Source organism: Caretta caretta, chromosome 1 (assembly GCF_965140235.1).
Source record: "Caretta caretta isolate rCarCar2 chromosome 1, rCarCar1.hap1, whole genome shotgun sequence".
Classification (NCBI taxonomy): Eukaryota; Metazoa; Chordata; order Testudines; family Cheloniidae; genus Caretta; species Caretta caretta.
In genome coordinates, this window is record NC_134206.1 from 318,377,292 (window position 1) to 318,403,676 (window position 26,385).

At 44.2% G+C, this 26,385-nt stretch overlaps 1 protein-coding gene across 7 annotated transcripts; it reads left to right on the plus strand.

Annotated features, from left to right (window-relative positions):
• Window positions 1-28: 28 nt before the first annotated feature.
• On the plus strand, window positions 29-24,934 carry ALG12 (ALG12 alpha-1,6-mannosyltransferase). 7 transcript variants are annotated; one of them, XM_048836222.2, is made up of 12 exons: window positions 29-247; window positions 12,083-12,288; window positions 12,469-12,601; window positions 13,560-13,733; window positions 15,121-15,315; window positions 15,558-15,629; window positions 16,474-16,577; window positions 18,226-18,449; window positions 19,950-20,119; window positions 20,322-20,397; window positions 22,829-22,899; window positions 24,147-24,332. In XM_048836222.2, the coding sequence occupies exons 2-12, from the start codon at window positions 12,118-12,120 to the stop codon at window positions 24,185-24,187; spliced, it is 1,431 nt and encodes a 476-aa protein (XP_048692179.2). In that variant the 5' UTR covers window positions 29-247; window positions 12,083-12,117; the 3' UTR covers window positions 24,188-24,332. The 7 variants fall into 7 exon arrangements, with proteins under 7 accessions (XP_048692179.2, XP_048692174.2, XP_048692171.2 ...); XM_048836217.2 differs by lacking the exon at window positions 22,829-22,899 and adding an exon at window positions 6,750-6,820 and having other exon boundaries at window positions 30-247; window positions 24,147-24,934; XM_048836216.2 differs by lacking the exons at window positions 29-247; window positions 22,829-22,899 and adding exons at window positions 291-614; window positions 6,750-6,820 and having other exon boundaries at window positions 24,147-24,934.
• Window positions 24,935-26,385: the final 1,451 nt, after the last annotated feature.

A 26,385-nucleotide genomic window follows, 5' to 3' on the forward strand; every position in this document is an offset into this window, starting at 1 on the left:
AGCAAGGGGCGGGGCCGGCTGCACGCTCAGCGGCCATTTTGAGTCCGGGCAGCCGGGAGCCAGGCAGCGACCTCGTACCTGGCGCCCATTTCTGTTAGAAGCTGCGCGTCCAGGGGCTCGTATGCCTGCTGTGGGTGCTTTGCCCGAATCCACCATGGCCGCCTGGAGCCTCTTGTACGGTCAGGTGATCTGAGGCGGTCACCTGCGCCCTGTGGGAGGCGGCCACGTGGCTGACGGGCTGTCGCTGGTGAGTTCAGGCGGCTGCGGAGGCAGGTTGGCCCCTGGCTGCTAGGGGTGGAGTGTAAGGGGCGGCTGGCCAGCCTGCAACCCCTTCCACACCTCAGTCTTCTCCCCCGGGGGTCCCCCCTCACGCGGGGCGCCGGCGCCTCCAGGGGAGGCGGGAGGGGACTCAGGGAGGATGAGGGGGATTCGTTTGACTTGTCCTATCCACGCGTGACCGGCCTTCGCGTGACCGTGTGGCAGGCACGTCGCTGTGGGACACTGCGCGAGCCCCGCCGACTCCCCTCCCCACAGCGCTGTGCAGTGGACTGAGCGGAGCTGCCCGGCTCGCGAGGCGCCCACGGGGAGAGCTGGGGCTGCCCAGTGGAAGCAGGGTGAGGTTTTCACTAATGCGTGGAAGAGGCCAGGGCTCCCCTACGACAGCACTGGCTGCTGGAGGAATGCACGCACCGGAATAATAATGTGCAGGGAGGGGGGCCCATCTGGACATGTCTCACCCCTGCCAGCTGGGAGAGCGACTGAACTGGGTCATTGAGGAAGCTGGGAGGAGAGTGTAGGGAATCTAAGCTAAAGGCAGGGCCGGTGCAAGGATATTTTGCGCCCTAGGCGAAACTTCCACCTTCGTGCCCCCCCCTCCCACCACCGCACATTGGTTCATTTTGGGGCAAATCCCAACAAGCCTTTACAGACCCTAGGGGCCAGCCATGCCCAGGGGCTGCTCCCCATACCAGGTTTCTCCCTCCCCACCCGCTGAACCCCCCTGCACAGCCCCCCCTGCACAGCCCCCCCTGCACAGCCCCCCCACGAGCCCTCCCCTCCCCACCCCGGCGGCCCCAGCCCCGAGTCCACTCACTGGCTTTGCCGGGCTTGGGCCGCTGCAGCAGCTCGGCAGGGAGGAGCCGCCTTCCAGAGGCACTGGAGAGCCAGAGCATCCCGCTTGTGGTGGTGGCGAGCCCTAGCCATGGAGGAGCCGGCGCAGCCAGTGGTGAGCTGGAGCCGGTTGGCTGCAACCAGTTGTTAAATTTAGAAGCCCTTTTAGAACTGCTTGTTCTGTGAGGGAGGGCTTCTAAATTTAACAACCGGCGAAAAGTGGCGCCTTAGGCGCCAACTCCATGGGTGCTCCAGGGCTGGAGCACCCAAGGGGAAAATTTGGTGGGTGCAGAGCACCCACTGGCAGCCCCCCCCCAGCCTCATCTTACCTCCGCTCCACCTCCTCCCCTGAATGCACCGCCCTGTTCTGCTTCTCCGCCCCTCCCTAGGCTTTCTGCGAATTAGCTGTTCGCATGGGAAGCTGGGGCGGGCTGAGAAGCAAGTGGCGGTTTCGCACTCAGGCCCAGGGAGGCAGAGGTGAGCTGGGGCGGGGGGGAACGGACATGAGGAGGGCCGCCCACGCCGCAGCGGGTAACCTGGGGGGGCGCTCAGGGAACTGCTCCCGGCCCAGCTCACCTCCGCCACCCTGGCTCTGAGCGTGAAGCCGCCACTTGCTTCTCAGCCCTCCCAGGCTTGCTGCCGAACAGCCGATTCACAGGAAGCCGGGGGCGGGCGGGGGAGAAACGGAGTGGGGCGGCGCGTTCAGGGGAGGCGGTGGAGCGGAGGTGAGGTGAGGTTAGCTGGGGCCGGGTGTGGGGTGGGGAGCTGCCGGTGGGTGCTCTGCACCCACCAAAGTTTCCCCAAGGGTGCTCCAGCCCCAGAGCACCCACGGAGTCGGCGCCTAAGGCGCCACTTTTGATGTGATCAGTGGGGGGAGTGGCCGCTCCCCCTGCTTCCCCCCAGCTAGGCTACCCTGCCCCTAGGAGCCAGAGGGACCTGCCGGATGCTTCCTGGGAGCTGCCCCAGGTAAGCACCGCCAGAACTCCCTACCTCGCCCACCGGCAGGTCCCTCTGGCTCTTAGGGGTGGGGTGGGCATCCGCTTTGGTGGCCCACAAGACCCTCCTGCCCGGTTCTGGGGGCAGTCAGGGGGGTGGATGGGGTAGGGGTTCCGGGAGGCAGGGGTGGGCAACGACCCCGTCGTGGGGTGAGGAGGGAACCGATTGTTAAGATTTTGGCAGTTCATCACTGGGCGTGGCACGGGGGTGCAGCAGCCCTGCAAAGGCGGTGGCGCAGCTGCCCCCCCGCTCCTCCTGCCAGGCTGCGGCCCGGCACCCCACTCCTCTGGGGGGGCTCCTGCAGGCTGCAGCAGGTGCACGGGGGCACCAGCCCCCATGCGCCCCCGGTTCCCCTCTCACCTAGGGTTACCATATTTCAACAACCAAAAAAGAGGACGGGGTGAAGAGCCTTGCCCTAGCCCCACCCCCATCCACTCCCTCCCACTTCCTACCCCCTGACTACCCCCTCAGAACCCCCAACACCCCTCCACTGCTCCTTGTCCCCTGACTGCCCCCTCCTGATACCCCCGCCCACCCTAACTGCCCCCCTAGGACTCTACCCCCTACCTGTCCCCTGACTGCCCCAACCCTTATCCACAGCCCCGTACCCAGACAGACCCCTGGAACTCCCATGCCACATCCAACCACTTCCCTCCCCCTGACATGCCCCCAGAACTCCCGACCCATCTAACCCCCCCTACTCCCTGTCCCCTGTCTGCTCCGAGTCTCCCTTCCCCCATCCCCCGAACTCCCGACTCATCCAACCTTCCCCCTGCTCCCTGACTGCCCCCCGGCTGGGACTCCCCTTACCATGCCGGTCAGACACTGGTTCCACGTGGAGGCAGAACACGCTGCCGCGCGCACAGCCCCTCCCCCACAGAGTGCTGAGGCAGTGGGAGGGAGAGTGGCTCACACTCCCGGGAGCCGCAGAGCTCAAGTATGGTGACGGGGGATGCCCGGGGGCCGCCGCCCGTAAGCATCTGCTGTAGCCTGCAGGTGCGCCCGAGGAAGAGGGGGTGCTGGGCCGCAGCCTGGGCAGGAGGGGTGGGGGACGCGGCTACTACCCGCTAGTGGCGCCACCGCGTTTGCAGGGCTGCTGCCCCCCTGCGCCGGCTCCTCCATGGCTGGGGCTCGCAGCCCCCACAAGCCGACGCTCTGGCTCTCCAGTGCTTCCGGAAGGCAGCTCCTCCCTGCCGAGCCAGGGCACCGCTTTTTGGCACCCCTAACCATTTGGCACCCTAGGCAATCGTCTAGTTCGCCTAGTGGTTGCACCAGCCCTGGCTACAGGCCATGCGTTTAAAATTAAACCAGGGTAAAAATTTGACAAAAGTTTGTCTTTTGACAACATAGGTATAAATATTCACATCATGCATCTCATAGCATTAAACTATAAACAGTGTATTTGTAATCATATTTCTGAAGCCATTCATTCTGTCAAACACCCTTCCTTTAAAGGAAAACTGCACTGATTGGCTCTAACACCTTCTGGAAAGCATTCCCAAAAAGTTATGAAATGACATAATAATCGTGGATTGTGTTAACGTTTATTAGAAATAACAAAATATTTCAGGATATTTTTTAGGGCTGTCAAGCGATTAAAAAAATTAGTCATGCAATTAATCGTGCTGTTAAACAATAACATGATACAGTTTATTTAAATTTTTTGATGTTTCCTACATTTTCAAATAAATTGATTTCTATTACAACACAGAATGCAAAATGTACAGTCTCACTTTATATTTATTTTGGTTGCAAATATTTGCAGTGTAAAAAACAAAAGAAATAGTATTTTTCAGTTCACCTAATACAAGTACTGTAGTGCAGTCTCTTTATCAGGAAAGTTGAACTTACAAATGTCGAATTATGTACAAAATATAAACTGCATTAAAAAACAAAACAATGTAAAACTTTAGAGCCTACAAGTCCACTCAGTCCTAATTCTTTTTCAGCCAATTGCTCAGACAAACAAGTCTGGTTACAATTTGCAGGAGATAATGCTGCCCGCTTCTTGTTTACAATGTCACCTGACAGAGAGAACAGGTGTTCTCATGGCACTATTGTAGCTGCGTCACAAGATATTTACGTGGCAGCTGCAAATGAAGATTCATATGTCCCTTCATGCTTCAACCACCGTTGCAGAGGACATGCGTCCATGCTGATGTCGGGTTCTGCTCGATAACTATCCAAAGCAGAGTGGACCAATGCATGTTAATTTTCATCATCTGAGTCAGATGCTGAAGGACATAAATCCACACCGTGTAGAAGTCAAGCACAGGAGTTTATTACTTAACAGCACTGACGGAGTGTCACCTTGCTTATTAGGCTCAGAGACACTGTCAATCAATTGATTACAATGGAATAAATGGATTTTCCATGGGCAGGGGAAAGTGACAGGGTAGGCAGTCCCACACCCCCAGATAGGTCTAGCAACAAGACATAATAGCACAGTAACCAATGGTCAAAGGTTACATAATGGTCTGCCCATGGTCTTAAATTGACAAATTAACATTTAACATTTAATTAGTACTTTAATAAATGTATTAATATAAAATATATATATTGAATTCTGATTTGGAGTCCGTAGGAATGAAGTAGCTTCTTTGATTGTCCAATGGATACATATCCAAGGGTAAAAGCAAAGAAACAGTGAAAGTATATGGCAATAAAGTTTGTCTTTCAAGTTATTCATTTGTGTTTTAAGGCAGGCATTGGTCCCTGGGAAAGGGAGATGGGAGGAGGCCATATCTTATACTGAAATGCTTGAACCTTTCATAAACTCAAGGTTGGATGTGTGGGAAGAACATCTTCCTACAGAAGAAACTAACACAACAGAAACAGGGCTTTGTTCTATTTGCAACTTTGAATAAGGCACAATTATTGCCCCCAACATCTGGCGTTTTGCTGACCAGGCATATCTTAGCAAAAGCAAAGTTATCTTTGGTTATTCTACTTTCTCTTAACTAATCGCTATTTGCTAGGCCTCTGACCTCTTGACCAAACTCTGGACTTTGGGCCTGTACACAAATCCATATGCCAGGTTATTACATCAGCAATGGATTTTAACCCTTCAGTCCCTCCTCTTGACCTTAGGGGTTCCCTAACCCGCCAGGTCAAATATACCAATTTTAATTTACCCAGTCTATTTTGGAGTCGCTGGTAAAGCACCAATACCATCAGGAATGTCAGGTTAGACACTCCCCACATAACTTGACAAAATAGCACCCAGATCCATCCCCAGGGGACCTTATTACCTGAAAGCATGCTCCACAACTCGTCCCTCTCAGACTTTCATATTCTTAAACCTTGGGTTGAGTCCTGTAGCTATTTTTAGAAATCTCACATTGATACCTCTTTGCATTTTGTCAAATCTGCTGATAAAGTGTTCTAAAAAAGAACATGCTGAGTCATCATCTGAGACTGCTATAACATGAAATATATGGCAGAATGCGGGTAAAACAGAACAGGAGTCATACAATTCTCCCCCAAGGAGTTCAGTCACACATTTAATTGACACATCATTTTTTTAATGAGCATCATCGGCATGGAAGCATGTCCTCTGGAATGGTGGCAGAAGCATGAAGGGGCATATGAACGTTTAGCATAGCTGGCACATAAATATCTTGCAACGCTGACTACAAAAGTGCCATGCGAATGGCTGTTCTCACTTTCATGTGAGATTGTTAATAAAAAGCCGGCAACAGTATCTCCTGTAAATGTAAACAAGCTTGTTTGTCTTAGCAACTGGCTGAACAAGAAGTAGGACTGAGTGGACTTGTAGGCTCTAAAGTTTTACATTGTTTTGTTTTTGAGTGAAGTTATGTAACAAAAAAACCTGCGTTTGTAAGTTACACTTTCATGATAAGGAGATTGCACTACAGTACTTGTATGAGGTGAATTGAAAAATACTATTTCTTTTATTACAAATATTTGCACTGTAAAAAAATGATAAAAGATAATATAAAGTGAGAACTATACACCTTGTATTCTGTGTTGTAATACAAATCAATATATTTAAAAATATTTAATAAATTTCAATTGGTATTCTGTTGTTTAACAGTGCAGTTAATCGTGATTAAATTTTTGAGTTAATCGTGTGAGTTAACTGCGATTAATCAACAGCCCTAATATTTTGATAACCTGGTTACCACCATTTTCTATAGAAATCTTAACAAGTTTTCTCCTCAGATTTGCAGTCCAGAATTACAGCCTTCTTCCTTTGATTGCCCCGAACTCAAGAGATGTTAAAACCTAGAAAGACTACTGTGATGTGCACTACATCACCTCACTTTGTAATGAAGCCATCCCCTCCCTGAAGGAAAAAAAAAGCCTGGTATAGGCCTTCTAAGTTTAAAAATACTTTTAAGGCCACCTTCAAAACACATTGTCAAAGCAGCTGACACAGCTCAAGGAATTAAGGATTTGCCTTATTGTGGCAAATCCCAAAGGGATGTACCTTCCTTGCAGCCTCCTAATTCTGAACGCACTTAGAGTCAAATAAAAAAGAAAAGAAAATCTTTTTGTTAAAATTTTAATGTTGCAAAACCAAGCACTCAAAAGTTAAGATTGTATAGGCAGTCCTAACTCAGGTCACTGATGGGTATGCAATCTTTAATTACATGATCACTGTCTATTTTTTTCTGCAGGACCTCTGCTCCCATCCAGTGCATTGTGGACAGTGCTTTGAGTAGAAATCAAGGTTACGTAGTGAATGAAGGTCTGTAGGACCACTGACTCATTTGTTTTAGAAGTTGGAAGGCTTGTAGTGAATAAGGCAGGGGACTGCAGGAAGAGAAAGGATGGTCTCATGGTTAAGGCAGTTGAACGGAACCCTGGATAATTTGATTCTCTCCCTGCCTCCGCCACAGAGCTCCTATGTGATGCCAGGCAGGTCACTTAAAGCAAACTTTTCAAAGGTAGTCACTAATTGTGTGTTCCTCATTGTTTTTGGTGTCCTGTGGGAAAAAAAAGTAGTGTATGATCAGTAATTAAAGGCTGTATTATAATGCACATGCATCCGTAAGCAATTCATAAGCAATCTTAATACTGGCATTTCCTAACTTTTAAGTGCTTAAGTTTGCAACTTTTGACACAACTATGGTAAAAGAATGTTAATTTCTTAAGTTTTAAACAAACCTTACCTTAGTTCCTCCTGGGCCTATGACACATCGGGCTGTTCAGTTCCTCCATTCATTACAGTCACTCACTAGCTGTGGTTCTTCTCCTCAAGTGATGCCAGCGCATTCAGTATCCTCTGTCACTGTCTTCTGCCAGTTCTTCCTTGGTCTTCCTTGCTTTCTCTTTCCTCCCTTGGGTACTCTTGGTTAGCTTGTCTCCTATCTTTCAGAGCTGTGTCTGTCTGGCTCTTCCTGAGATGTCTTTCACTATTCTATAGAGCTACTTGAAATCTCCCCTCTGTGCTGTTATTGCTGCCTTATAGTCTTCTCCTGAACCCAGGCAATTCTATCTTATCTGCATCTGTTCTTTAATTTTTTAATTTTTTTTTTATCCTTTTCTCTGTATCTTGCATCCACCTCTAAGAGTTCTGCCTGTGTCTTGCACTGTTCCTTTTTGGCCTTCAGAGCTTTTAGCTCATCAGTTGCTTCCCATGTTCCAGATGTAATCCAGGCATCTTTCTTCTGCCCCCTTCGCTGGCCTGCTACTTTCTCTGTTGTCTCAACTACCATCTTCTTCCAGTTTGGCCATGTGTCTTCCAGACTTTCATCAGTCTGGTCCTGTAAAACAGTAGAACAGTTAAGTGCAATCTGGAAATTGATCTTTGTTTTTTTGTCCTGGAACTTCTTTATTGCTATAACATTCTTGTTTCCATTTTTGTGGGGTTTTTGAGTCTAAGTTGTAATGTGGCCATTCAAAGATAATGATCTGAGCCAACATCTGCTTCTCTGCTGACTTTGACATCCTTCCAGGAAGTTGCCCATCTCTTAGATATACACACATGGTCTGTCTGTTTGATAGTTGCATTCTCTGATGATCTGAGTGTGAGCTTTTGAATCCTCTTCTGCTGGAAGAGATTTTTATGGTTTTTGTGCCACAGAGATTCAAGAGCCATTCACCATTATCAGTTTGGATGCCTGCCACTGCTGTGCCCATTACTTCTTTCCATCCAGAACAGGTGTTGCTGATTTGTGCACTGAAGTTGCCTATCATTAGCTTGATGTCATGAATAGGCATGTCATCCGATACTTGGTGCAGCTTGCAGATGGTGGGAGACCCTGGTGATGCCCAGTTATCTATGCTACGTGGCTTATACACAGGTTCCAGTTTCCTAATCCTTGCAAAGGGGGACCCTACCCTTTGTGGGCTTTCTTAAATTTCTTCTGATGGGGGATCAAAATGAAAATTAAATGTCTCAGCAGTACACCCGAGAATATCTTCTTCACTGACCCAACTCACAGGGAAAAAGGCAGACAATACCATCTTATTGCAGGACAGTCTGCTTAGCAGTTTTTGACAAGTCCGTCTGGCTGGGCTACTGAAATCAGGATCACTCTGTCAGGCTTACCCTGAGAGTTCACTGTACTCCCCCTAGAACTGGGGATGGATATCTCCTGGATGGGAGTTCCCCTTGTGTCTTCAGGAGTTGCTCCAGCAGTTTTCTGTTCAGGATGATCTTACCCCCACAGCTGCTTGCAGTTTCCTCCTTTTTATTGGCCTCCTCCTTATCATTCAGGATTGACAGGGGTGGCGAGGGGGGGGGGGGTTAATCCTGCACATAGGGTGTGCCTTCCTTATCAGTGTGGGGCAGAGGTGGGCAAACTATGGCCCGCAGGCCACATCCGGCCTACGGGACCGTCCTGCCTGGCCCCTGAGCTCCTGGCATGGGAGGCTCGTCCCCGGCCCCTCCCCCACTGTTCCCCTCCCCCGCAGCCACCGGTGCAATGCTCTGGGCGACGGGGCTGCGAGCTCCTGGGGCAGCGCAGCTGCAGAGCCCGGCCTGACCCAGTGCTTTGTGCTGCATGGTGTGGCTGCCTGTCCTGGTGCAGCTGCGCCACCAGCCAGCGGTGCTCCGGGCAACGCGGTAAGGGGGCAGGGAGCAGGGGGGTTGGATAGAGGGCAGGAGAGTTCGGGGGGTGGTCAGAGAGGTGGTCAGAGATGTGGATAGGGGTCGGTGCAGTCAGAGAGCAGGGAACAGGGGGGTTGAATGAGGGCAGGGGTTCCAGGGGGCAGTCAGGAAGGAGAGGAGGGGTTGGATGGGGTGGCAGGGGGCAGTCAGGGGCTGGGCTTCCGGGGGTGGTCAGGGGACAGGGAGCAGGGGTGGGGGATGGAGCAGGAGTCCGGGGGGGGGGGGAGTCAGGAAGGAGAGTGGGGGTTGGATGGAGTGGTAGAGGGCAATTAGGGGCGGGGGGGGTCTAGGGGCGATCAGGGAGAAGGGGTGGTTGGATGGGGCAGGGGTCCCTGGGGGGCAGTCAGGAAGGAGGGGGGATTGGATGGGGCGGTGGGGGGCAGTTAGGGGTTGGAGGTCTGGGGGCGTTAAGGGGATAGAGAGCAGGGGGGCCGTCAGGGAGCAGGGGTCCCTGGGGGGCCATCAAGGAACTGGGTGAGTTGGATGGGGCAGGAGTCCTGGGAGGGCCGTCAGGGGGCAAGAAGCATAGGATAGGGGGCGGGGGCCGGGCCATACCTGGCTGTTTGGGGAGGCACAGCCTCCCTTAACTGGCCCTCTGTACAATTTCAGAAACCCAATGAGGCCCTCAGGCCAAAAAGTTTGCCCGTCCCTGGTGTGGGGTCTATACAGCCCACCACACACCTGCTCATAGAATGGGTACTTTTCGCTGCCACCTGCTGTGTTTGTTGGTGCATACTTCGATTATTGTACATTTGCTATGTTTTATTTATAGTCTAGCTTTTATTAATCTGTTGTTCACTGGCTCACAAACCAGAGGGTCTTCACTGTGATGTTATCCAGCATAATTTATACACCTCTTTTGTGCATTCATCTTCCTGAATATAACATTGTAGCTCCAGACACTATCTTGCCACTCCCTGGCCATCTTGTCTCACTGACACTGTGTTCACATGGTACTTTTTCATTTCTTGTGTGACCTGTGCCAACTTTCCTGTACTATATAAAGTATATACATGCCTATTCGGGTTACAGATTTGGTTATCAGGATTCAATATCTTGAGATCTCAGCTTTCTTTTGGCTTTCACTGATAACTCTCATACGTGGGTTTTGACCTCCATCTCTACTTACTCAAATTTCTGTTGGACTGAATTGTTTCAGTTGCATTAAGGTTTTACCTGAATGGGTAGCAAACCTAACTGCAGAACCCTCCTTTTTTACCCAGGCTTCGGACTGGCATTGTTGCTTATATTTGGCAGTGCCAAAAGTTACAAACCAAGAAAAATGGAAAAAAATTCCTTTTTGTAAAACCAAACTGACATCTGGATGTATTATCAACGGTGTTGGAACCTTTAGTTTTCCAGTACAGAACTCTGGGGGTAACACAGTAATTGGTAGTAGGTTGTCATTCTCTCCATGGGCCAAACAGTAGAGGTAGATGAGACACATACTTTGCCAGTGGGTTTCACAGGTATTTGCTGACAGCAGGGGAATGGTGAGCCTCAAGAATCCTGGGATCAACTTTAGGTTCTCAAGGTGTACATATTCTAGTAGTTACAGACCATTATACCTCTGATCCCTTCTATTTCTGCCCTTCGTTCTGTCTGGTCCCTGTCCCAGTCTTCCTTTTGGCTCGTGTGTTGGTCTCCCCTCTGCTCTTCACCCTTCTACATTCCAGTTAAGTTACCTCCTTCTCTATACTGCCTGGGTGCTGTCGGGGTGGGGGGGGAGGGCATTGAGAGCACATAATAGAGAGACTCCTTGCTCACAGTTCCAGTGTATGGTACCACAGTGGCCCATGGCAACCAGGGGGAGCAATTACAAAGAAAGTTGTGCTCAGCACTCACATTCCGAGTGTCATCACCAACAGTGTAGTCCTAAACTGCCGTGTCTCCGCACCAGCCTAATCCTTTAACCCCGCCTCATGCTGCTCTAACTCTGCCCCCACTCTGTAAGGGGTGGTGCACTGAGCCAGAACACCATGCTGGTGCATTCCAGTTCCACTACGCCACTGTTCCTCAGTTGCGCTGTGGGGATGGAACATATGCAGCCTAGCCAGCACGTAGGATGTGTTTGGGGGGAGGAACATGATGTCTGCCGACAGAATTTGCAGAGAATTTAACTATCACCCTCTAACATCTCCCTACTGAGCATGGGTGAATTATGATTTTTAGAGCTGCATAACTTGGTAAATTTGGGTGGATTTTCATGGGAACAGCAAAAGGCACATTCCTGGCACCAGGATGAGCTTCAGTTGTAAGAATTTTTTAAACATGGGGAAAATATATTGTTTTGCCCAAAGTTTGTTCTTGTAAACATCTAGACTGTTTTTACGGAAACTGCCTCAGAAATCAGCTGGTCTCTGTTACCAACAGAAGTTGGTCCAATAAAAGATATGACCTCACCCACCTTGTCTCTCTAATATCCTAGGACCGACATGGCTACAACAACACTGCATACAATTATTAAAGTCAGGCTATTTCACACCACAGGGAGGGGCAAGTTACAAAGATATGGGACCCGCACAGAAAACACTGTGCCACCAGCTCCTTCTCTTTTATGTTTGTGGTGGCAGTATGCTATGTGGAGAGAGGTTGTCTTTTATGGTAAAGCATAAGACATTAAGGCTTTATAGAGTAAAGCCAAAACCTTAAACTTCAGGCAGTCAGTGCAAATCATGGAACACTGGCTGAGTATGCTCTTGGCAAGATACTTCACTTTGTTAGTATATATGAAAACCTGATTGATTACTTGATCTGATAGTCATGCAGTAGGCTACATGTACAGTAGCATTGTCTTTCCCTTCATATTTTATTAAAATGCATTAGTCTCTCCTTTTCCCTTTGTAGGCACGTTGTCATGATGTTAATATAATTTCATTTTTTCCCCTCTGTCAGTTTTGATCTCTGATAATAGACGATATGTGGATTTCATGTCCAGCATGGCTGAGAAGAGGAGCTCAAGTGGACAATCACTCCTGCTGTTGCTGATCATTGCTGTGGCCTTTGCATATTTAACTGTCTGTCCATTTACAAAAGTGGAGGAGAGCTTCAACCTCCAAGCCATCCATGACATTGTGTACCACAGACTGGACTTGGAGAAGGTGAATAGGAAAGAGGACATTATTATTTATGGTCTGTCCAAGATAACCCATCTCTCTCTTGACCAGCACAAATGCAACATGAAGCATAAGAGCATTATTTGTCTAGTTCTGCTACATTCATCTGTTCTTAGACATTATTTCTAGCTTGCCTGTCATACTGAGCCTTTCTTTTCTTTGCAGTACGACCATCATGAGTTTCCTGGAGTTGTCCCAAGAACGTTTCTTGGACCAGTCTTTATTGCTGCGCTTTCCAGCCCAGCTATATTCGTGCTGTCTAGCTTGCAAATGTCCAAGTTTTACTCACAACTGATAGGTATGAACTTTAAATCAGGTCTGAAAGGAGATCTTGAATAGTGATGTATTCTGCAGTACTGGTCTGTAACACTGTTCTAAGGTATAGTGTTTTGGATCAATGCTGGAGAATATGGTAGTATGTTTATTTTACAAGTGAACTTGCAAGACTTGAGTTATTTAACTTAATGCTAACTTAAAAGTTCCACCATCCTTTTTTTACCAGGTAACCAACACAAAGAAAGTTATACTAAAGTAACAGAGTTCTAACAGAAAACTGAGGGGATGGTGGAAGGGAATTCAGAATTCACATCCAAGTTTTTATGGACACAATGTGTTTTATTTAGACATACTATTATCTACCGGTAGTCTGGTGGGTCTGTCTAACTGCTTGGGGACAAAACAGTCAGCCACGCCTACACACATACACACACACACCCTGGGGGCTGGGGACCAGGAAAGTGTTTGTCTCTCCTGGCTCTCCTTCTCTGACAGAGCTGGCTATTCACTTATATCTTCCTGCTGGGAATCAGCGCCAATCATTGGCTGCTTCTTAGCTGGATTTGGTCATTCTCAGCACCTGTCTTCTGGGCTTCTCCTTTGGCCAGGGCTTGCTGCTCCTTGGCTCCGCAGGCCCTTAAAGGGGCAGACCACCCTGCTACACCACCCCACGTAACATCATTCAGAGAACTCAGCCCCTGCGATACTGAGTCACAACCAAACAAGGATGGATTGCACTGAAAACACTACCTTGGATACTTTATTCTTTTAAGTCTGATCTAAAATATTGTATTGTAACATAATTTGCCTGTTTCTTTATACACTCCTTACCCCATCTTTTAAATATTGCACTACTTAATATTTTCTTTGTATTTGTGCAATAGTAATTTAATATTTCTTAACGTTCCTCTTTGTTGTTGCCTACATCAATAAGCAACCTGACATTGCTTTCTTATCTTAATTTTTTTTCTTCACAAAAGTCCGAGGAAGTCTGGGGCTTAGTGTGATTTATGCACTATGGAAGTTAAAGAAAGAAGTCAGAAAGCAGTTTGGATCAACTGTATCGACGATCTTCTGTCTAATAACTGTTACTCAGTTTCATCTAATGTTTTATTGCACTCGAACACTTCCCAATATGTTTGCAGTTCCTGTTGGTAAGCATTTATTTTGAGGATGTCATATACATTTTGAAATTATTTCTAACGTTATTGATAGTGAGTGCACATGGACAAATAAATGTAGTCAGACCAAGTTAATGTATATATGCTTGATGGCTGGACTGTGTGGCAAGGAGTCTGGAGAACTGTGGTTGTATGTTTTATAGCATATGTGTTAAAATAATTCGCTAAACTGAAGTTGTATTAAAGCTGAATATATAGGGAGTTTACCTAGTAGTGTGACTTTGATTAAGTAGAGATTTGACTACATTTATTTTATTTATAAAACACGTGGCCATTGCACAGCCTCTGGACATTCTTGCGATTTAAAAATCTGTAGTAAAGGTAAAGCTAGTCTGTGCAGGAGACAGAGCTACCTCAGAGGACAGTCTGAGACTATGCAATGAACTCCCTTCCGAAATAAGGACCATCAGAAACCTCACCACCTCCCTCTCTAAGTGCAATATGCTCTTCTTTGACCTGATCTAAACGCATCTGAAAAATAAAAAATCCCCCAAACCAGAAGATTCCACTGCACACACAGTTCTCCCCCTGGAGAGAGGATGGGAGAAACAACAGTCACATGTGGCAGATATTAGTTGTGTCCCTTAATGCACTACTGGAAGGTACTCAGATGAGGGCAGTATAAGAACCTATATAGAACAGAATAAAAACACATTGAATCATCAAGTGACTGTTGCACAGCGATAACCTTTTCAAAGCACTGTACAAGGTATTGAGACTACTCAAATACTTTTCTACTATTACTCTTTCATATAAGCAATTGCTGTAATTTCCACATGGATGCTTTGTGATCGCGACTGGTGCTCAATATGATCTTTGTTAGGATGTGGCCAACACTATGAAAAAAAGTAGAGAACCCATAGTATATAGAGATGTGACACATGTGCAACTAGCCACCCAAATGTGTTCATATTTCTTTGTTCTTAGGAGACGCAGGGTACATTTTCTTCTTGATGCTTGGATCTGAGTGCCATTAGCATTAATGCAAGGTACACACAGGTCATGAGAATAACAAGCACACTGGCTGTCACAGAATAAATTATAATAGTAATAACTATACCACTTAGATTCAGAAAAGCTTTCAGTACCCTGTCACAAGTAGAGTTGTTCATGTCACTCATTAAATATACTCCCGGGGGAGGGATTCCAGACTCTTTCCTTTGTGATACACCTGTTCCTAGTTAGCTAGGGCATCAAACTAGAGTACTTTACAAAGGGCCCTATTCTGCATACCTTTCTCTGGCAAAGCTTTGCTGCAGTAGGAATACTGAATAGGGCCCAAAATAGAGGAGATACTTGAATTAAAAAAAACCTTAAAGATGTCCGGTGGTTAATACAGTGTTTTTATATCTTTTTACAGTTCTCTTGGCACTTACATCTTGGATTCAGCAAAAGCACGGACCATTTATTTGGTTCTCAGCACTGGCAATTATTGTCTTCAGATCAGAGCTCTGTATCTTCTTGGGCCTCATGCTTCTGGTGACATTATTAAGTAAAAGAATCCCCATTTTAAAGATGCTTTCCCATGCTGTTGCTGCTGGCATTGTTTGGTTGGGTAAGTGCTCCTTTTTTTCATTGAATTTAATATCTACTATTTCCTCTTTTTTCTAAGGTCTTCTTTTATTTAAAAATATGCCTGCAGTAAAACTTACTCAATAAAAAGTGAAAATTAAGAATAAATTTCCTCTGTTTTCACCACAAGAAAGCTAATGTATTCATTAAACTGGTGAAATTTTACTCTGGGAGAAATGCAGGATATTTAGCAAAAACCTTAGGACCATATTGTCTTCTACACAGAAAGAACTTGTATAGGGGCCGGAAAATGCTGCATGTTTCAACTTGCAACGTTTCCTAGAGTGCACTATTATGGTAAGATGAGATGGAGTTTCCCACTCCCAACGTTCAGGGGGGTTGGCCATTATTACCATCAAATGGCCTGAGATCTGCACCCTGAGTAGCAAACTCAGACCGGGAATGAGATGTAATGTGATGTGACACAAGATGATATTGAGGAAGATGGAAGGAGGGAGGTTTACACAAATCAGGTTCTAGGGATACTTGAGTTGCCTGGTACATGCTATGTTCCCATCTTTTATTATTTCATTTCTTTAACTTTAATAGATTAGGTGTTGGTCACTGCAGAAAAACTGTGAAATCGCCTGGGTCTCAAGCCATCTGTGGAGGCCTGGTGCATATGTAGACCCACTGAGCCTCCTCATGGACAACACGACTCTCTTAAAAAGCATGCTCTCAGAGTCTGCCTGATGGTGGTTGCATCAATACATTTGCTATTTATGGGCAGGGGGGAGGGTGTTACAACATTGAGAAGAGAAGCAGTGGAAGATAATTCTGAGCACATCAGCATTCACTTACTCCGGCACTGTGAGGTGGAGGATGCTAACAGAGAGAAGCCACTCCCTGCTTCACATCCTTCCTGATCGACAGTCCAGACTATTGTTCACACTGGACATAGAGCAAGACCACAGTATGAGTCTCTCTCTAATAGTGCCTGTGATTTCTACAATGAAATGCAAACTGTGCAATTACCTGTCACATTCCTATGTCAGCACAAGACCCAGAGCATGATCTGGCTCCCATTGGTTTAACTGGCATTAGATCAGGCTCATAGGGTGTCCCAGTCTATGTTCATCTCTTAGGCAAATGTTCAGCTTGGATAAGCTCCTCAGTCTTAGATATTTTTTTTTTCTTCTAGGACTAACAGTTGCTGTGGACTCCGTATTTTGGAGGCAGCTTCTATGGCCGGAGGGGAAAGTGCTTTGGTATAATACAGTTTTAAATAAAAGTTCAAACTGGGGAGTATCCTTTAAATATATATAGGAAAATAAGGACATGGCCTTATGTCAGCTAAGCCAAATATTTGTACTGATTTATTCATGGGACTCAGCTGTGACATGATTGAAATGTTTGGCATCAATGACAGAATTCAGTTGAAATTTACCTTGTGGGGTCCAGTTCCAAGACATACCTCTCTCCTGTCCTCCTCTTGGTGCCTGCTCCTGCCCCATTAAAGTCAAAGGAAACTTTTCCATTGACTTCCAGGGGCACAGGATCAAGCTCCTTGTGCAGTCCTGCATTGTCCTTCAGTCTCTTCACTGCCTTATCGTTCACTCTTCTCTCCCTCTTGGTTGTGAATTCCACTGTCCTCCCTATCACCAGGGCCTTGGTGCTGCATCTACACTGGCAAAAACAGAATTCATCGTTCCCCATTAGTGCAGTGGTGGCAACAGCGGTTGCAGCTGTAATACAGGCAGTGGCTAAGAGTAGGGTTAGATGATCCAGTTGCAAAAATGTCTGAATCCCATCTACGCTGTAGCTTCTGCTGCTGGTGGCACCAGTGGAACAACCTGGATGTATATATATTTTAAGGGTTCAACTTTTCCTATGTAGTCACAGCCTTGGTGCTATATTCAACTCACCACCACCCCTGGCAGTTATTCCTTTACAAAACCTCTACAATTTGCCCTTTCCTTTTTGTATTTACTGCTAAGGGCCCGATTTCAAAATCACCCCTTGACTCCTCCTCTCTTACCTCATTGCCTGTAACCTTGAAAAGAGAAGAGGGCTTTTCATGAGAGTGCATTTTATCTCTCTGTCCCCTTGAATCCAGCTCCCTTTTTCGGCAACAGTTTGACTTGCTACCCACTTCTTAATTCTCTTTGTCTAACTGTTTAACATTCCCAGCATAGTGTTTGCAATAGGAAGAGAGTGGGAAAAGACCAGTGGATCACTGACTGCAATTGCAAGGGCAGCTGAGCACAAAGGGTGAGGGAGAAGGGAAGCTGTAAAGTCCAGGAAACTTTAAAAAAAAGAAAAAAGATGTTTTCAAATTACCAAATTAATGTTTTTCCCAGTACCCTTCCTTTCTTCTCTTATTTTTCTTATAATCCTTAAAAAAAGACTTTAAATTCAGGATCCCCGTTGTAATTGCATTTAGCTGTGTATTTGTGCATAGTGGTTCATTAATATATGCCTATATGCTGCTTTATAGGTTTTTGTACCATGTTCATTGTCTTGATACCTGAATGCTTGAGGGGAGTGAAGGCCCATAGCATTTCCAAGGATATATTAATGGACCACTGAAACATGCCTTCATTTACTTATTTCTTTACATGGAAGCTGGTAAAAAAAAAATCAAGTTCCTCAACATTTTGGGAAAAAAACGTTTCTACAACATTTTTCATTACCCTTTTTTTTCCTATTTTTCAACCAGCTCTGTAGATGACTGCAAAACTTAAGTGAAGAAAACAAAATCTTCAGAAATGACTAAACTGTCTTATTTAGAAGTTCAATATATGAGTAATTTGGAACAATGTGATAGCTGTAAACTAAATAAATTTATTGCATACTTAAAAAAGTTTTGCAGAACATCTGAAAGGATAAAGTTACTTTAACCCAAACATTTGCTGATAATAATAACATCCTTAACTCCCTTTTCATCTTAAAGACTTCTCCTTTCTTGTGGTATTTCTATTCAGCCCTGCCTCGTGCTTTGGGATGCAGCATTATATTTGTGCCTCTAGGTGCAGCAGACAAAAGGACTCGGGTATTAATTCTACCAACGCTGGGTTTTATTTTTTTGTATTCTTTTCTCCCACATAAAGAGCTGCGGTTTATCATATACACTTTCCCCGTCTTCAACATAGTGGCTGCCAAAGGTTGCACACGAATGTAAGTTCAGAGTAATGCGTCTTGAAAAGATTATTCTCAGTTCAAACTTGTTAGTAGCTTACAAGATGCTGGTCAGTTCTTTTATCGCTCAGAGGAGAAAGAGAGATTAAATGTAATGTGCTAGCCAAAGGAGTGCACGTACGCAGGGTGGTGATTGAGCCAGATTCTGTACCTGAACTGCTGTGGCCAGCAGTGGCAGCACAGGTTGGAAGTTGGCTGCCCTATACTAGCTCAGCACAAAGCTCTGAAGGTTCTCCATAGCAAGAGTCACAGTGGGGTGCACGAGGATTGGACTATGGGGCATGGGCCACTCTTTTATGAGCATGCTTCTTCTAACCTAGCAATGCCCCAGGAACATGTTATTTGGGCACCCAGCAGGAGTAAGGTGGGGGGCAGGGCTGTGCTTTGGGTTGCCTGCTGCCAGTGGAAGTAGTTTAGCACAATGGTTCTCAACCTGCTGTCCGTGGACCCCTGGGGGTCTGCGGACTATGTTTAAGGGGTCCGCAAAAGACTTGGACTGAAAACTGATGGAACAGAATTCAACTATATATACAGGCAATAGATCTCTATACGTGTCCGCACCTCCATTCAAAATTTCCAAAGGGTTCTGCACCTCCATTCGAAAATTTGTAGGGGTCCGCAAATGAAAAAAGTTTGAGAGCCACTGGTTTAGCACTCTCTTTGCAATACATATGTGCACCTGTTTGGGAAAGGTTTGTTACAGTTCCAGAATTTGGCCCATAGTCCTAGCCTTATAACCAGATAGTTAAAAGTTTATTTATTAAATAAGTCATCAGTTAAGGCGAGAACTGTTACAACACTATAAATAAAGTGGGATCGCTATTGTCTGACTATCATTAAAATGATTTATTAGAAATCTTATTGTATATGCTGTATAAATACAGGTTTTTGTTCTCCTTGATGAATGTGTGACTCCAATTAATGAAAGTTATAAGTAGACATCTGCAGCAAGTTGTACCCCAGCGTAGTGGTATAATTCAGTTAATTTCACCCACAAGAGAAAGGGGCACATTCCAGTGAATAGCTGTACTGTTTATTACTTTACTCAGGAAACTCCTTAGTGCTAATTAATTAGGTACATTTAACTATAATGTTTATCGTAAAGAACTGAAATTAGTTGTTTAAATAAACAAATTAAAGTGAAATTCCAAAGTGCTTTTGAGAATTGTATGTTTATTTCTATAGCTAAAGGTTAAAAACACGGAAGTGTTAAAGTGTTATATTATGAATATTTTATTATTTGTTGTAATTGTAACTATTAATTTGTCATTCAAAATAATTCCTTTAGAATTAAGGGAAAGAAATACAGTGTTATAATTTTTTAGTTAATATAATAGAACTTGCAGTCATCCTCACTCTTGCTTTTGTCCAACAGTGAAACCTTTTATTTTTAAAATGTTCTGCCCCAATAACTACTTACAGAATGTAAAGGCAAGATTAACAGCGAATTTTCATTCTGGTTTTTTTACCCCTTAACAGTTTGCATAACTACAAAAAATCCTGGCTATATAAACTCGGATCGCTGTTGGTTATGACACATCTCCTAATTAATGCTGCTTATTCAGGAACATCGTTATATGTTTCACATTTCAACTACCCTGGAGGAGTTGCAATACAGAAATTACATGAGTTGGTGCCTTCAACAGCAGGTATGTAAAGTTGGTTTGAATGTTAAGTAGTGTTCATCTAACTTCAGTTTTGAGGATTCTTTGCTGTACATTTCTCATAAATACATTAGATATTGTTTATTTTGGAATATTTACACGTATCTTTATGGTTACATAGCTTATTCTTCACTTACAGGTGTACTGTAGTTACAAGCATTTTGAAATAGTATTGTTTTTGTTGTAGATGTCTCTGTCCATATTGATGTGGCTGCTGCACAGACTGGAGTTTCTCGATTTTTGGAAGTCAACTCGAATTGGAGGTATGCCATGAGCAAGTGGTTTTTGTCAAAACAGTAAACATTGTTTTTCCCTCTTGTGTGCATGCATGCTGGCAAACCGGATGGACACTGATTCTTACACAGTGTGTGTGTTAAGTCATGATCAGGGGCAATCAAATCTTCAGGGAATTTTGGTGAAGTCTGTAAGAATTCTCTACCAAACATGGAACGTCCATGAAGCTTTTTGTTTTCTGTTTTTCTTGGCCCATTTATTGTTTAAGTACCAGAGATAATTTAAAGACACAAGAGGGAAAATCAAAAAATCTCTTAGCTTATTAAACTCAACTACCTTTGTTGTGACTGGATAAAAATGTGTCCTGGATAACCCTCAAAATCCATTTTTACTTCACTGGATCTTTCAAAACACATTGTAGTAGTCCATCACTTTTCAACTGATGACAGTAGAGTGTATCCTAATTTTTAAGAACAGTGGCAAATATCTTAAATTGAAAAAATGTGACAAAATGTTCTGGTATTTGCATGTTCAAATATAGCCTTAGTTATGTGGAATATCCCTTCCACCATATAGAGTAGGGATCGGCAACCTTTGGCACGCAGCCCATAGGGAAATCCGCTGGCAGGTCGGGATGCTTTGTTTACCTGCAGCGTCCGCAGGTTCAGCTGATCGCAGCTCCCACTGGCCGCGGTTCACCGTTCCAGGCTAATGGGGGCTGCGGGAGTTGTAATTTAGTTCTTGAGGTGATCTGAGAACTCATGGAGTTCTTTTGGAGTCAGGGAGGAGGGAAAATGAGAAGGAAGAACCAATTAGCTTTTGTCAGGAGTGCAGAAGTTAGCCAGTTTGGCACCACTTATTGTTGCTACTTTTTCTCAATCTAATTACAATACTGAATGTGTTAGTGGGGACATTTCCTCACAACTGTTCAACTTTCATGTCAGACTACTCTTCACATGTTGGAATCTGGAGGAAGCTCTAAATCATGAACTGTCAGAAATAATTGTACAATGTCGTCGTCCCCCATGTGGTAAGACAGATATGGTAGCTAGAGTGCCCCAATTCTTGTTTATTCAGCAAGCTACTTTACTGAACGTACTTTGGACTATTTTACATTTTCTGTATATGATGCCTAATTTTGATGGCTTTTAACCAGTTTTTGCTTCCCATTGGTGGTGCAGCATAGAATGTGAGGCCGTAATGTGATGGAAAAAAGAAAGTAATAGCATTTTGTCACTCTGACAGATGTTCCGTGGTCTTGCAGCCTGATATGGAGGGGCAGTTTGTCACTCACTGTTATCTTTGCTCATCAGAAAGGTGCATCAAGGAAAGGCTGATTCATCATAAGGATCAACATAAGAGAGGTCAGGGATAAACAGCAGCTGACGATCATACACACAGGCACCAGGTTCTCATCACACAGCACAATAATGCAAAGAATCAGGGTAGTACCAGACCTTCCCTCTGGAATGAGGAAGCAAGAGCCCTGCAGATGGGTAGAAAATAATTTGCTGTCTTCACAGACTGTACACATAAAGGGATAATCAGATTTATGGATGGAGTGGCTAAGCAGACTGATGATTCATCAGGATAACTGCAGTGTATAACTAGAAGTGTTTTGAAGTGGCATGCCCAGATATTCTATTTGCCCCAAGACAAATGCAGGAATTCCATTATCTGCCTTCAAAGAGCGACTGAAAGAAACTTTATGTAGATTCTAAAACTGGATGGGTCTATAATCTTGTTTGCCTTTCCTCCATTAGCATGAACTCTTTGAAACAGGATGAAAGGTGCTGTATGAGCATAAGGTATTATTTTAAAATACTGTAATAATATTCAGGAAAGCTTGCATCCTAATGATAGCTCCTTTACTAGCCCAGAGAGAGACTATGGGATTGGAACTGGCAAGGCTGTTGGCCAGATGTCATGTTCTCTCCACCAGCCTGACCAGATGTGCCATCTCAAATGGTAGCTGGATCTGATAGTCCTTAAACTGCTTAGTCCCGAAAAGGTGGTTTCTTAGGAGAGACGATAAATATGTAGTTTGCATACATTAGTGTACCATTACACAGTATATTTACAGGCTTCTTGGGATTCTGCGGAATGTGCTTCATGCTGTGGCACCATCTTTGAAATTAGTGTTCTTAATGGGATTTTGCTGGAATGAAGGTTCTGTTTCTATTAACTTTTGTTATCCTTGCCCCTCTTGACTTCTCCATCACTGTGAGTTGCATCTCAGAGGTGAATACTGAGGGACAAGCAGTTGCTGGAGGACAAATGTATTTCCTGTCAGTTTTTATCAGCTCAATGTTCATTAATTTGATTCAGCCTCAGCAAAGATGAGGCTGGTTATTTCATGTCAAAACTAACTTAGATTGATCAGAGCTGAGTTTTAGTGTTAAAGAGTTTTGGAAGCTTTTGTTCTGGAATTAAGGCCCTTCCTCTTGCTGGCAACTTTAGAGTAACCTTCGGATCCCACCAGGGAAGAAATTGCTTAGATGTGAAGGATTGGTGGACGTACAAGTTGACACGTAAGGAAGTTTCTTCATTCCGTCTTCCTTGCCCCATTGTTGCAAGGTATAGAAGTGGGAACTCTAATTACAGAAGGGAAGCAAATTGATAACTTAAACATAACTTTAGAAATTAGCTAAAAGGATTTATCTTTATGAATCATTTATGTACAATGGAAAATATACACATATAATGTGAAAATATAAATATTTCTTATCTTCCCACTACGTGAAACCTAATGCAACATGGTACACAGTCTCATGAAGGCTATGATTTAACCTGACTCATTTACTTAAGAAAATAGCATTCCCTTAGAGCTATTATATTTTCATGGGCATGCTATGTTTCTATCTATCCCCCTTTAATGTATTTATCTTCCCAATAGCCCTGTGCAGTTGGGCTGTCATCTCTGTTTTACAGATGGGGAACTGAGGGACGAAGCAACAAGTGGCCAGATGGCCAAAGGTATTTAGGTGTCTAAAGATGCAGATAGGTGCCTACATACTGCCTAACTCCTGTTGATTTCACTGAGAGTTAGGTATCTAAATGTCTTTGAAGATCTGGGCCCTAGTGTAATTTACAGAAGTATCTTGGCAGGTTAGGCATTTTGCATGCATAGGCATTTCTATAAACCATGCCAAGTACTGATCTGCATCTTCAGGCACCTAAGTACCTTTGTAACTCCGGTCCCACGGTCACACAGGAAGCCTGTGGCAGAGCAGGGAATGGAACCCAGGGACTCCCAAGTTCTACACTAGAGCCCTAACCAGTAGGAAATCCTACTTGTTTTATCGGTGGGGGGAGAAGAGATGATGACTCAGCACCATCATGATGTTGGACCCCCACTGCAACTGCCTGCCAGCAATGGGGGACTGCCCCTTCTGCAGCCTAATAAGTCAAACCCACATAATCAGATCCTAATGAAAGCCAGTCCACTCCCCCTCCCCTGCAAATCACAGGCCTCACAGTAAATCTTTTCTCCACAGCTTTCAAATAGAGGGGCAGAGAGGAAATATGCTATGAGCAGCTCACAGATCTCTATGGACTACCAAAGTAGCAGCAGGAAGAGTTGCTAATGCAATGTTTGACTTCCTTTGAACAGCACTTGTTTCTGTGGCTCACATAATGAAGTATGATGAGAATTAGACTGAGAATCTTTTTATTCCTTTTATGTTGTTTTTGATAGTACATGTCTGTGCAGATAACTAGCAGAAGTTTAGTATGTTCTGAAAAGAATGCAAATAAATCCACTGCATACTCCTTACAGGTATGACAAAAGGGAAGATGTTAAACCTGGGGACCAGATGATGTTGTCTTATACACACATTCTAATGGAAATGGATCCCATTCAAGTATCTCGTTACAAGATGACCCATCGGCCACTTGCACATATATCAGGCATCGACAGAATTGGGTTGAACCTTACCACACTACCTCCTTTTACTTTAAGCTTAAAAACAAAATTAATACTGTTGGAAAAGCTTACTCGCTCTTCTTGACCATAAGGAAGTTTTCTGACATAACTTCACTGATGACTTGATAATCTCCAAAATAATTGCAATTTGCCTAACAATGCAATTCAGCAGCTATGGAAAAAATACAATCTTTGTACTGATTAACTTATTTACCTATACAGCTGTTTCTTACATAAATTACAGAAAGCTTTCTAATGTTATGTAAATCCAATCCACATCATGATTGAACTGTATATTGTATGTATCTTCTTTGAAACATTTTCAAGGTCAGCATTATTAAATAATTTGATTTTTTTTGGCCTGTTTACCAATGCAATATATACATGTCTTTAAATGCCTGGTATGAAAAATATAATGGAGCAGGCGTATGCTATTCTGTGGTATTTAATCCTTGGGCATTACAGATGTACTGCTTGCTGGTTCTACTGTATAAATTGTGATTTTTTTTCCCCACTAAATTGCTATGTGAAACTTTAATAATCTCATTTTGTATCATAGCAAAGCCACATTCATTGTAGCTTTGTCACTATATATAATTGTGCTTTGTAAGCTGTTAAATAATTAAAGTTACAAGAACCCATTTGAAGCACAATTGTACTTTTTGGCAAGCACCACCTTGAGACAGAGTTGGGAATTAGAAGAGGGTTCATCACATTTTTATATTGAACATGGAGAAAGGACAATTTAGATTTCAGAGAAAAATATTTAGGCTTTTGTTCAATAATCCTTCCTCCACAACCAAATTATCTTGACATGTAACAAAGACATGTACCTATAAAAACATTCATTTCTATAAATTTCAGGGAGTTAAGTTGTCCTGGAAGACTTTGCAAAGGGATAGGGCTAGAACATATTTAGGAGACAAATGTACTGTATCATATAGGTTTGGTGATATGCCCTTGTGTTTAGAGATCATACTTTGAGACTGATTCACTCAGCTTTCACGCAGTTTAGACTATAAGCTTTCACACAGATACATGATCAAAATCAGCACTGCGAATCCACCCTTGGGAATCCATCACCTCTCACCAGTAATTCCTGCTAAGTAAACCTGCACAGTCTACTCAAATAAACAAGGGATGTAGTGTATCAATTTAAATCTTGTGACATCTTGTTTTCTTAACCATACTAGATCTGGTGTGGTGAGAGGTCCAGCAGCATATGAAAATTCAATGCCAGTGACAAGTATAAATGTGATGGAGTTTAGCAATCGAATATGTAAGTCTTCCTTATTGTCTGAAAATTCAAGACGTAAAATATTTTACTGAGCAAAAAGTTTCCCCACTGAAAAAGCAGCAGGTGCTCACCTTCCTATTCATGGAAGTGCATGTTTACAACTCTAGGATTTTGTTTTCTTTTGAAGCCCCCCCCCCGTAAGATTCAGTGCTCATGCATGGGAGGAACTGATAATATTGGGTGGAGCCTGCTCCATTGTGGCAGTTGAGGCTTTCTCCCGCAGTACTCTTGCAAGGCTGATTCTGCAAAACCTGTTAAACCAGTCTTTGGCCTCCCCTGAAATTGCCATTGGTGAAGTGCCATCTATTTGATTTTCCCTGTGGGAAAAAAAACTTATCTAATTCCCTCCAGAGCAATCCTAAACATCAAATATCATAAGAGGTATTGAAAAGAGTAAGTATGCAAGCATGTACATTTACAAAACACAAAGGAAAGTTTTGAGTGAGTTCATCTTTCCAGATCTCAAAGTTCAGATTTTTTTGGTCTTAAAAGTTTTGCAACACAGCTTCAAAGGCACCAGCATTTAGAAGAGAATCACCTGTTTTCTGGTGTATTGTTAAACAAAATAATCTAATTCCTAGTTTGCAAAAAACTCTCTTGACTTCAGTATATTCTCCCCCTCCCCCAAAAATAAAAAGTTTTAATGAAGTAAAGATTAAGGGTGCAGTACCACAACATGCCACTGAAACAAATAATTACCCTAACTACCACTGTAGAGAAGCAACTATATATTTTCAGATTGAAGTAGGAAGTATTGCACTATTTATTTAGTTGGGCTTAAGTCTTTGGTCCTTT

What these genes read in the sequence shown, in the direction of transcription:
- ALG12 (XM_048836217.2), top strand. Translation starts at nt 12,118, where the DNA reads ATGTCCAGCATGGCTGAGAAGAGGAGCTCAAGTGGACAATCACTCCTG. An exon ending in GCCAAAGGTTGCACACGAAT is followed by an intron (nt 18,450 to 19,949) that starts GTAAGTTCAGAG and finishes ACCCCTTAACAG; the next exon opens with TTTGCATAACTACAAAAAAT. An exon ending in GAAGTCAACTCGAATTGGAG is followed by an intron (nt 20,398 to 24,146) that starts GTATGCCATGAG and finishes TACTCCTTACAG; the next exon opens with GTATGACAAAAGGGAAGATG.